The sequence below is a fragment of the Bubalus kerabau genome, chromosome 10 (assembly GCF_029407905.1).
Source record: "Bubalus kerabau isolate K-KA32 ecotype Philippines breed swamp buffalo chromosome 10, PCC_UOA_SB_1v2, whole genome shotgun sequence".
NCBI lineage: Eukaryota > Metazoa > Chordata > Mammalia > Artiodactyla > Bovidae > Bubalus > Bubalus kerabau.
Window position 1 is genome coordinate 80,660,573 of NC_073633.1, and position 12,461 is coordinate 80,673,033.

A 12,461-nucleotide genomic window follows, 5' to 3' on the forward strand; every position below is an offset into this window, starting at 1 on the left:
CAAACAGGAACTCTGAGCTCCTCCAATGATTATAAAGTCAAGTCCCTAATAATGAAACCATCCAAGTATAGCACAGTATTACTGACTAAACGCTTGCCATGTGTTAGGGACTATCGTTGTTGTTCAGTCAGTAAGTCATGTTCGACTCTTTGCGACCCCATGGACTGCAGCCCACCAGGCTCCTCTGTCCATGGGATTTCCCAGGCAAGAATAATGGAGTGGGTTGCCATGTCCTTCTCCAGGGATCTTTCCAATCCAGGGATGAAACCCCATCTCCTAGAGTGGACGCAGATCCTTTACCACTGAGCCTCTGGGGAAGCCCTTTAGGGATTATACCAAGAGCTTCACATTGTCATCTCCAATACTCACAAAATAACCAAAAGGCAGGTATAATACAGATGACAAAAATAAGCAGTAACAGCACAAGGATTTCTACATACAAGGGGCTCACAGGTGGCAAAATGGAAGGGAATAGAGGATAAGGAGGGACTTAGTTCCAACCCTTCTTAAATCCCTAAATCCCTGTTTACTAGATTGTATGTGTATCTGAGGTGGTGAGAACCTTGATGTACAAACAAAGCATAACAATTTTCCTTAGTGGACTATTTATGGAGCAGGGAGGGAGGGACTGTAGCCACTCTTCCCTTCATCCTACCCACCTCTTGGCACCTCATGTAAACCGAGGATGTTAGAGATGGAGGGCTTAGTCCAAGGAGCAAGAAAGTATGCCAAGAGATGGCATTTGAACCCAAGTTTGTGTGGTTTCAAAGCCCTTTCTCTTTCTACTCTACCATACTACTTCCTTCTCTGTAAATCCCAGACTATCTAAGAATCATGTAAAATTAGTAGCAATTTCACAAATCACAAGATGTGAAAAATAAATTACACCTCCAAGAACCCTAAACTATCATCTAGAAAGTCAATTATCTAATGTCCTAGAATAGCAGGCATGCTACAGATGCAATACTGCCTAAAACAGGACTTAAGTACATTTTAAGGTATATATTCAGAAGCAAATGACAGGAGTCATTTTTTTTGTTGAGGTTTGAGAGTTGTGGCCGGTGCGGGGGAGGTGGGGGGTGGGGGGTGGGGAGAGGCACGGATGGATGGTAAAAGAGAAGAGAATAGGGTCTCTCCTTTGAGACTCAAGCTGCTTTAGGACCAAGATGATTCACAGGAATGGATTAATTTTTGAATTATGCCACATACTGGGTTTAAAACTGGATATAACCCAATAAATCCAATATCTTCATCGTAATTTGACAGCATGAAATGCCCATATTTTAAGAGGGAATACGCTTTCATTCACTCATTCGACAATCTCCAGGTAGGCCTGGACTAGGATATTACAGAGGTCACGGGGATGTTCCTGACATAGTTCCTGCTTAGGAGTACTCAGCAGTCCCCAGTCTTTATGGCTAGGGACCAGTTTCACGGAAAACTGTTTTTCCATGGACTAGAGGGCGGGGTGGGGAGTGTTTCAAGATGATTCAATTACATTACATTTATTGTGCACTTTATTTCTAATCTAATGCTGCCACTGATCTGACAGGAGGTACCAGTCTGTGGCCCAGAGGCCAGGGACCCCTAGAAGTACTTATAATCTAAATAGAAAAATCAAATAAAGGTTTGAAAGGATTAAAGAGCAGCCAATGAACAAATTCTAAAGGCTGGGTTGTCAAGAAGTGGTAGAACTGAAGAAAGGAGAAAACACTGGACTTTTCAGGAACCAGTGGTAGCACTTTAAGCCAGCTCTTGAAAGCAAGGGGGTGGGGGGACCAGAATTAGAGGCAGGGGGCCAGGGAATTCACAAAGGTCCAGGAAGAGGGGACAAGACAGGCTATTAGGAAACAAATCCACAAATATATAGATGTTCTCAAACAAGGGCAAACTGATATGCATACAAAGATATTCATGCGGTTATAGTTAAATACATTATGGCACATCCACACAATGAAATGCAGCTATAAAAATGAATGAGGATATGGCAAAACCAATACAATATTGTAAAGTTAAAAAATAAAATTAAAAAAAAATTTGTTTTAATAAAAAAAAATGAATGAGGCAGGTTTGTATGTACTGATGTACTTATGTAAGCAAAGAAAGCAAGATACAGAGAGTGTGTATAGTATGCTACCATTTGTGTGTTTACAAAAGATAATAGGCTTAGATATGCTTCAATATTCACAGACTCTCCATGGAAAGATGCAGAAGAACATTATAAACAGTGGATAACTCTGTTGGCTGAGAACACAGGTAGGTTAAAACCAAGGGACTATGCTCTGAAGAAGCAGGTGGACTAAAGAAAATCCTAGGTATCAGGGTAAGAGGGCTGGAGAACAGGTAAACTCTAGAGCCAAGGTTTCTCACCAGCGGCATTACTGACAGCTGAGGCCAGATAATTCTTTGTTACAGGGGCTGTCCTGTGCATTTTAGGAGGTTTAACAGCATTCTTGGCCTCTACCCCTTAGATGCTGGTAGCACCCCCCTCCCAACCCTGATTGCAGCTCCCCAAAATGTCTCCAATGTCAAGGTGCCCTGGCAGGGAAAATCACCCCTGGTTGAGAACCACAGCTCAAGAGCCACAATGTAAACATGTAAACAGTTAATGTACAAAACACTGTTTTACATTCCTGTAAATTAATAAATGCAATAGACACTCCAATATGACTCTGAGGACTATATTGGACACTGTTTTGAAATGACCTTCATATATGTGTGATAGTCTCTCAAGTTGTGATAATTCAGGTCCCTTCCCAAATCAGAAAACTATTCATTTTTAACCAAAACTACTCCATCACAGATGTCTCTTTTCTGCATTTGCTGAATATGAGTGCTACAAGTTACACAAAAAGACTAAGTACATTTTCAGCAGTAAACAGAGCCAGATCCCCAGTGGGCTTCCCAATGCTGCACTGACCTCCTTAGATCTCTTCAGCAGAATTTCAGGAGTTAGTAGACCAGTGCCACCACCTCCAAATAGCTTGTGCTCTAGACCCAAGATCTTCTAGGAGGCCAAGAAAGGCAACCCTCTCACAAAAATCTAACAGCAGACTGTATTTTGGCTCAGCTTTTGAAAAACTAATATAATTATTGATACAATAAGAACATAATTTCTTATATTATACTAATAATGTTTCTTCTCATAACTCTTAACGACCACACAAAGTACAAGAAGCTGTTCAAAAATAATGAAAGACATCACTCCTGACTGTAAGATTATAAAGTGAATGATTAGTTTATAAAGCCAAGAGAGGCTTTATCTAGGTTCTACATATCACAATTTCATTAAGTTTAAAGCCATTTCTAATATACCACAATGAATGGGGGGTGGGGTGGGGAAATCAAGGCATCCAACAGGCTTGTATATTTTTCGAACACAGATCTAAAACTTTTGTTGATTCTCCTGTGTCTTTTCTTTTCCCAATGCCAGAAATCCAGTAACGCTCTGGCAATCTTGGTTTCGTATTGTGAAGTCAATGATTCCGCCAATACTGTTGTAGGTGAAAAGTTCTGGATTTCATTCTCATGAAATCATGCTCTTCAAATTCTAGTAGTGTGCCGACTACTTGTGCTTAGCTCTCAGAAGGTTGGCTCTCATTTGTGGAGGTGACCTCCTGTGACCTGACTCTGCAGTAAATACACCTGTGCGTCCTTATGGAAGGTGCTTACATGTGTCCGCGGCGAAAAAAAGAAACTCACCATTCTAACTACTTCAGGGTAAGTCTGCTCTGTCAAACAGCCTCTGCTTATTGTAATGTAGTCCACCAGTTCATTAAGAGTGGAGCGCTTGTATTCTTTCATTTTAAGATCAGATAGCGTGTCCATGAAGTCAAAAATGACACAGCACTGCTGAAGTTTCTTTAGGAACAGTTCAGGCTGCTCTGAGGATGGAACGTCTAAGAAAAAAAAAGGAAATGGTGTAAGTCTGTCATCAATTTCTAGGTAACAGGAATTCTCTGTGAAAGTTAACTTCAAAAGCAAGCTCAAAAAAATAAGAATTCACATGACAACAGTGTTCTTTTAAAACAGTTACACATGGACAGGAGGAGATACCACATCCACTACTTCAGAGACCTTGTCTTCAGAAACCGCAGGGTACCAACACAATGGACAGCGTTTGCTATTCCGCCACCAGAGACCAACCAAGATCCCAAGAGCCCTTAGAGAGGTGAAGCAAATTTTAACCAAAAACATCCCAATGTCTACACTCTTAAGCCAAAAACACTGAAAAAGGTCAAATGTTCCATTATAAGGTAGACACAGACGTTTTCACTGTTGGTTTAAATTAATTTTACTAAAAAATTTTCAGAGCAGAAATGTCAGTTGATTCATTTTAATTTCACGCTGACATCCTTGGTATTTAAGGCAACTGTTGTTGAGTGTTTATATTTTTTGTTTTGTTTTGGCTTGGTATCTGTGAAGCTTTCTTGTCAAAGACACTCAAAAGATCAACAGAATGAAGCAATATAGACTCTCTCAAAAAGGGCACATCCATAACAGGACAATGCAAGCAAACTCTACCTAAACTCTATCTAGGCTCCCCCTCTTGACCCATCTTCTCTTACAGGGGCGAAAACCACTAACATGTTCATTAATGTGTTCTCAGAATAAACATCTGTTCTTTTCCTACAAACAGCAGATCAGACATTTGGTTTGGTGTCACTAAAAAATATGTAGAAATTTTACACTAAATTCCCCAGCTAGAATGGAAACCTGACCTAGAGTTGGACTTGAAAGACACCAACTAATGGTAAATAGCTCATTCCACTTCTATCTTCTTTCCACTACTTTATTCCACCAAACTGGAGCTTCTCTGGAAAGGCAATGATATTATGACAAGAGAACTTCTGCTGCCTTCATCCAAGGAGATTAACTCATAATCCTCGGAATACTCTCTGAGGTAAGCAGGTGGCATCATTATTATTATCCTCCATTTTTCACAAAGAAAATTAGAGACAATCATGGAGGCTCTGCAATGAATGAGTTGTGAAGCTAGGCACAGCACCCGAGTCTCTAACCACACTCCCATCTTTCCTCTGTACGATTCAAGAAGGACTCAAACAATGTTTGTCCAGTCACTTGCAACCATCCCCAGCTGCCAATCTCCCAGGAAATGCACTACAATGGCCTCACAGCACGGGCCTCCTGATTCCTGGAGGTAAATGCAAAGACTAACAACACCCGTCTTGCACAGTCACCAGCAGCCCCAGCAGAGGGTGGACAGGGCTAGACTGCTAGTCACAGGATCCACTTGGTTCCTCCTCTCCATGCCCCCTTCTCCTCCTCACAACCCACAACCCAAGTGCCAGCCCATGTACCCGGGACCTCATGGATCATTCCCCCCAAAACTGATGTCAACTTTAGGTGAAGCATAATGGTATCTGAAAGTATCACATTTCTCTACCAGATGTAAGGGAACAAGAAATAGCTGATCATTTTAAAAGGTATACAGCACCACTGCTATTCTCAGCAAAAACAAGTTATATATTTAGAAAGTATTCTCAACCAGTTGCCCCTCTCACCACCACCCCCCAAAGTCCCCCCAAAAGTCTAACATATTGACTTAGTAACGTCAAAGAATTTGAATTAAGCCATGAGATGTCTTCTTCTATTCCCCTTAATTTAATCACTTTCAAAACATCTAAGCTTTATAAGGACTAAATTAGACAAACCAAGCATTTTCTTTAATTGCTATCTCCTTCAGGTGTTTATATAAACAAACAAAAACTAGACAAGGCTGCTGATCAACATGACTCTATATCCTTAACCAATGGCTAATTAAATGAACATAACCATCATGGTTAATTACTGAAGTCTTCTAAGTTCTAAATCAGATCCCACACCTCAAAGTGGAAGAGGAGTTTTGACGCTGCACAGAGAACAAGAAAAGGCTTATTAATGTATTAAAGTCTTCAGGACAAATTTTAATGAATTCTATTTTTGATACAGTAATTTTGATAAAGCTTAAAAACCAGGCCATGTAGAAGAACTCCTTAACTCAGCACATATGAATTATAAAAGCATGTATAAATGACAGTTTTTTCCTCCAAAAAGCAAATCATCATTTAACAATGATTATTCTTTGTGGTCAGTGCAATGATACTCAAATAATTCACATTTGGCTATTTAAAAAAATGCAGGCAGTTAACATTTAGTCCTCTTTCTTAATTTTAAACAACTGAAATTTATTCTCTTTTAATCTAAATTGCTATAATGTCAAAGACAAATGTGAAACAGGCTATTCAACTGCCCAATAATGCTAATAGCTCACATTTATTGACCACTATTGGATACAAGTACTGGGTAATATTCTAAGCATTTTACATATTTTATATCTCACTTAGTCCCAACAACAACCCTATGCAATAGGTACTATTTCCCACTTAAGAGATGAGAAAACCAAGACACAAAGAGATCCAGTGACCTTGGCAGAGTCTTACAGCTAATAAGCAATGGAGAAAGGATTCAAACTCAAGCTAACTGACTCCAGAGCCTGAACTCTTCACTCTATGCAACAATCAAACTCAATGAAATGCGGGAATAATATCATATTCCTCAGAGAAGTATGCACAAAGAGAAAAGAGGAAGAACACAGAAAGAAAACAACCAATTAATTTCCAACATGCCCTCAATATAAAGTATGATGCTGAACCCCTCCAGCCCATTTCCCAGAGATTAATACATACAGCAACAAGCTATGTTTTATCCTTTATCACAGACTAAATTACTCTAAAATAACTTCCTTCCCCTAAATTTAAGAACTTAAATAATCAAGACAGAAGGAAAAAAGGAGAGTCAAGACAAAGAAAAAAGGGGAATGGTGTCCTCAAAGAACCAATCCCATTATAACAATATTTAAAAATTGTGTTTTCATTTGTGCCGAAGGATGCCCTAACTCACAATGGTCCAAGCATAGGGCTCTTCGTTTGGCCCTCAGACTGCCCCACATGGCTGTGCTGCTCCTACCCCACTTGCCCTCATCTTCCCTAGATTCAGCAGGATATAAAAGTACAATGTGAACAGGTAGGACCAGCCAGGATCAGAGATGAAACACTGAGTAGTACAGACAGTCCCAGAGATGTAAGTTTAATGTCTACAGAACCAGTCCCAGAGGCAGATACAAATATTCTTTTTTAAAGAAACATGTGTAAAAAAAGGATCAGGTACTAGTCCATAAAGAAAATCTCATAAATGACAAAAAGAAGAAATCAGACAAAGCAGTACATTTGGGCCACATGCAGTAACACTAGATTTTAACAACTCAAAACTACCCACCTCCCAAATCCAAGCCACCTAAGAATCAAAACATTCAGTAACTTAGATGAAGAAAAAAAAATTATAGACATTTCAAAATAAATGTAAACTAGAAAAACTAAGGGTCATTGCAGAGTCCCAAAGCAGCCAGGCAGTGGAGGCTTGTGTCTTCTCTCTTCAGTGGAAACCTCTGTCCTGCACAGACCGTCCCTACCCCCAGGAGAGGGATTCCATAAAATCATAACCATAAATAATGAAGAATCAGTAAGCGGTTATATAATGCCATGAAGGTCATTAGCACAACAACCCATCCATCCAATGTTAGTATTTGTCTGAAGGGAAGAGTTAACTGATCTAATGATCTTAGCTTGATAAGATTTCATAAGGTCAGATTCCACTATTCTGGAACAACTCTTAGAATTTAAGCTGATTTCCAGAATATGTTCCTCACCCAAGAAGATAATGACCAAATGGTCGATCTTCTTGACACCTGTGTTTCTAACTGTAGTGTCCTTGTCCTTCCCTTTCAGCATGAGTCATTTTCTCACACATGCTTTTTTCTATCACCATCTCTCAGCATCCTCCTATCAATTTTCATTAGTAAGTTGAAATGATTACTCTCACCTCCAAGGTGTTCATACCCAAAGAATTTTAAAATTTACAAGCCCCAAAGTATTGGGAAAACAGGCACAGAATTCAACAGTAGAGGAAGGATGCAAGTTCAGCTTAAGAGCCAAAGATTCTCCTTATATCTAAAGAACAGTCAACGGGTGTTACACACACTTAGTTATACACGTAATACACGCATACAGACACACACACACACACCACTCACCCTCATTATGATTTCAAGGGATGGATGTTTATTACTTGTTTATACCTGGAAGAACACTCTGTCCTCCCTAATAAAGAGCTTTCATTATTCCACCCCTTCTAAAGTCTGGGACACAGAATCATGGACCCAATATCAGCCCATCTTCTCTGAGTGCCTGACTCAATTTTGGACTTTGCAAAGAAGAAAGCAGCAAAGGCAGAAGAAATGAAACATGAGCTCAATGTCCTTTGGGTTTGGTACTCGGACGCCAGTTAAACGAAATTGTTGAAAATCACTGCAACTTGCAAATAAATATGCCAACCGAGTAAATAAAGAAAGCCCACATCATTAAATTCATTAGCCACAATATCACAGGAAGAAAGACTGGTTTTTAGAAAAAAAAAAATAAAATAAGAGATATGGGCTGATAATGCATTTACACATAAGCTGTTTAAATGTATGTAGATAAATATTTCCATAAAATGGTCATGTTTGTACTGAAAGTTAAGCAGTAACATTGTTTGAGCTCCTAATGAATAATATCTATAATCAGTTATGTCCATTCAAAAGATCTGGGAAAAAAAATTCTAAATTAACAATGCTTTTCACCTGAAAACACCCTGAGCTATTACTCCTTTAGCCCTTTTACATCCATTTCCCCAACTCAAACAACAACAACAAAAATAGTACTCAGCATGCCAGTATGGTCTGTGATCCTCTACCTCCTCCTTTAGAACTTTCCCTAAGGCAAACACATCCCCATCCAAGAATGCTATCAGTCCCTTACACGTGACCCTTCAAAACTTCAACAAAGTCACAGAATTGTATCTGTATGGGTATATGAGAATATATTTACAGAAAACTAGTCTCACAGCACTGAGAAGAGCTTGCCTGAGCGCTGAAGACTGAAGTGTGGTATGTTGGCAGATGTGGAAAGATACCTAAAGTAACTGTTAGTCTCTCAGTCATGTCCGACTCTTTGCGACTGCATGAACTGTAGCCCGCCAGCTTCCTCTGTCCGTGGGTATTCCAGACAAGAATACTGGAGTGGGTAGCCATTTCCTTCTCCAGGTTTATTCCCAACCCAGGGATCAAACCCAGGTCTCCTGCACTGCAGGCAGATTCTTGGCAGATTCTTTACTACTGAGCCATCAGGGAAGCCCCCACTTTTGTCACACCTACTTCAAAAACAAACCTAAAAAGAATCCTATTTTATTCATGGAACTATGCTTCTACTAGGAACTGCTTTTGATACTTGAAAAAAAAAATCAGATATAGCCAACAATATTTCATCAAAATAAGACCACTATAAATCCTTACAATGAACCAAATAATAAAATTAGGCTTCGTGTCCTATAAATTGAACCCAAGCATACCATGTTGGTGACACAAGACAGTTTCATATAAATAAGCAAATAAGAAACTGACGTGAGCTAAAATAAGTATTAAGTATCTGACCATCCCAATTACTTTATTACTGTGTTCCAAGTAGGGGCTCCAAAAACGTTTATTGTTGATGATGCTTCCACTACAAGGGATTTATATTTTATAAAAGTGTCTCATGTGATTTCAATGTGTGACCACAGCTGAAGACCACTGTTTTTAAAGTAATCACTTTAAAATCCTTCTTTCATCTCTTCACCTTTGAAATCTGCCCTCAGTTTATTTAAAGCTAACAGTGAAAACTTTTGGTTTTCAAGCAAAGGAAGGTCCCTGGCAACACCTACAACAGTGAAAGTATTCCTTCTTGGCCCTGGCTATAAATATGTGAATGTAGAGGTGGCTGCTTTCAGAACTCTTCACAATCTATTAGGAAGGTCAAAAACACTTTGCGATTATTAGCACACACTTTTTTTTAGATTCAAAAATGTGTCACATAGAACTACTACACCAATAAAAAATAGTATCAAAAGAAGACCAAAGTGTTAAATATTAAACAAACTGAAAGGCAGTTAAGACCAGTACTGATATTTTAAGGTTAAAAGAATGATGACAATGATAAGGAACATTTACTACTGCAAAACACTGTACTAAGCTCTTGACACACATTATCCTATTTAATCCCTAGAATATCTTATGAGTGGCCACTATTAATAGCCCAGGTTTCAAGATGAAAAAACAAACAAACAAAAAAAAAACAACAACAAAAAATCGAGCCTAGACAGCTAAGTCACCTGCCCAACATCACCCACTACTAAGGGCTGTAGCTAGTATCCAAACCCAGATAGTCTTAATCCAGTGCACACACCAATAGCAATGACGATGACAATGACTGGGATAAAGAGAAGCAACTCACTACTATCACCACCACCACCACCACCGGAGCAATGGGTAAACTATCATGACTGCTTATTTGTTTAAGAAAAGTATCTAAGGGGAGGAGGGAGGAGGGTTCAGGATGGGGAACACATGTATACATGTGGTGGATTCATTTTGATATTTGGCAAAACTAATACAGTTATGTAAAGTTTAAAAATAAAATAAAATTAAAAAATAAAATAAAAGTAAAGGAAAATCTGATACACTTTTCTACAAGTATTTACACATTTTAAAACTTTAACATAAGTAAACAATGGTAGGTGGATACAGCTTTAAATAATAATATATTAATTATTCTTCCTAATTTGGACAATCAACATGTGTTATTACTCTTTCATGGATCTCTCCAGTTATCCTTTCCCCAAAGCTGACAAATATGTACGTACATGCCAGTTTATAAGCAATACCCAGAGGTCATACTAATGCAAAAAAGTGGCCTCAGCACCAAAACCATAGGATTCAGAGCTATCATATTGTTTCAACACTGTGTTCTAATCAGAATAAAGGGGAAACACACACATGCACCCACACATACAAAACTTCTAATAAATATGTTTCCAATTTTTCACAGTTCTCCCTCAAGCTTGACCTTCTAATGCACTGTAACTTGTCAGGACAAGAAAAATAAAACATTTAAAAATTCCTAGTTACAGATGTAGATTACATTTCTGCCACCAAACTTATTCACAAGATAGCCACCATAGCCTCTGACTAACACAGTCTCTCTACTATCAGTCCATTACCATTTGCAGAGATGAGACTAGGAAAATAGGAACCAAGGCCTTTTCAATAAAAGGAATTCCTGAAGCATGCTGGGCTATGTCAAAAAAATAAAATAAGAGCTGCAAGAATTATAGAATGTTCTAAAGTATCCCTGACAGCGGCTCCCTCTAAGATTTTAGCAGTAAAATTATTAAAAAGAAGAGGTTGACTTTCTTTTATTTCAGGAAAAGACACTAAAATAACAACTAGATATCACTTATTTCCACTATAATTTCCTAAAATGAAAGGACCTTTAAGGATAGAAAAAGAAGAGAAAGCTCAAACTTAGAATAAAAAATAACCCTCAAAAAGGAGGGTGGCAATTCTCCACACATACGTACACACATGCATACACATCTGCACACGTGTGAGCACACACACACACAGTCATGTATTCTCTCTCAATCTGCTTTCCCCTCTACTTGTTTTTTCATTTTGCCCAGTACCAGCAACAACTCTTCCACTGGTCGTCTGCGTTTGGGAACCTCTGGGCCACATCACTTCTTTGTTCCAACATTTTTCTAGTAGCGTGGATAACAGTCTCAGCTGTAATGACAGTACTAATTTCAATTGTATTTAGATGGTTGTAAACGCTGAGAAGATAATCATACACCCTGCATGAGTATAGGAGTATCTCACTTTATAGCAGCCATGAAGTTCCAAAATCCCATAACATAAAAATCCCCCGTAAAACTTTATATATATAACTCCATTCAAGGACTTGCCACATTACATTAGGACCACTTTTTTTTTCCCAAGTCAATGAATCATGTGTCTTGTTCCTCTTTTAATGCCCCCCAAAAGAAATTTCTGGAACATGGTTGCTGCTGCTGCTAAGTCACTTCAGTCGTGTCCAACTCTGTGCGACCCCATAGACGGCAGCCCACCCAGCTTTGCCATCCCTGGGATTCTCCAGACAAGAACACTGGAGTGGGTTGCCATTTCCTTCTCCAATGCATGACAGTGAAAAGTGAAAGTGAAGTCGCTCAGTCGTGTCCGACTCTTAGCAACCCCATGGACTCCAGCCTACCAGGCTCCTCCATCCATGGGATTTTCTAGGCAAGAGTACTGGAGTGGCTTGCCATTAGGTACATAATAAATGCAGGTTGACTTTATAAACCGAATCTTATTTTCCTCTACTTTCAATGGTAAATTACAGCTTTATTCCTCTAGAAAAAAATTATACTGAAGAGGAAAAAGTTTAATATATTTAATAGAATAAATTATTTCCTAATATTTTAGTAATACCAAGTCACAAAATGCAAATTTTAAAACTAAGATGGAACAAGTCATACAGAGAAAGACATAT

General features: G+C 38.8%; 1 protein-coding gene across 3 annotated transcripts in view; it reads right to left on the minus strand.

Moving 5' to 3' along the window:
• The window catches only part of PPP2R5E (protein phosphatase 2 regulatory subunit B'epsilon), a 160,275-nt gene that overhangs the window by 70,987 nt on the left and 76,827 nt on the right, over window positions 1-12,461 (minus strand). For all 3 annotated transcript variants that reach the window (XM_055538291.1, XM_055538290.1, XM_055538289.1), the window contains exon 3: window positions 3,703-3,899. In XM_055538291.1, coding sequence (XP_055394266.1) covers window positions 3,703-3,899 — 197 coding nt within the window. The remainder of the gene's footprint in view (window positions 1-3,702; window positions 3,900-12,461) is intronic.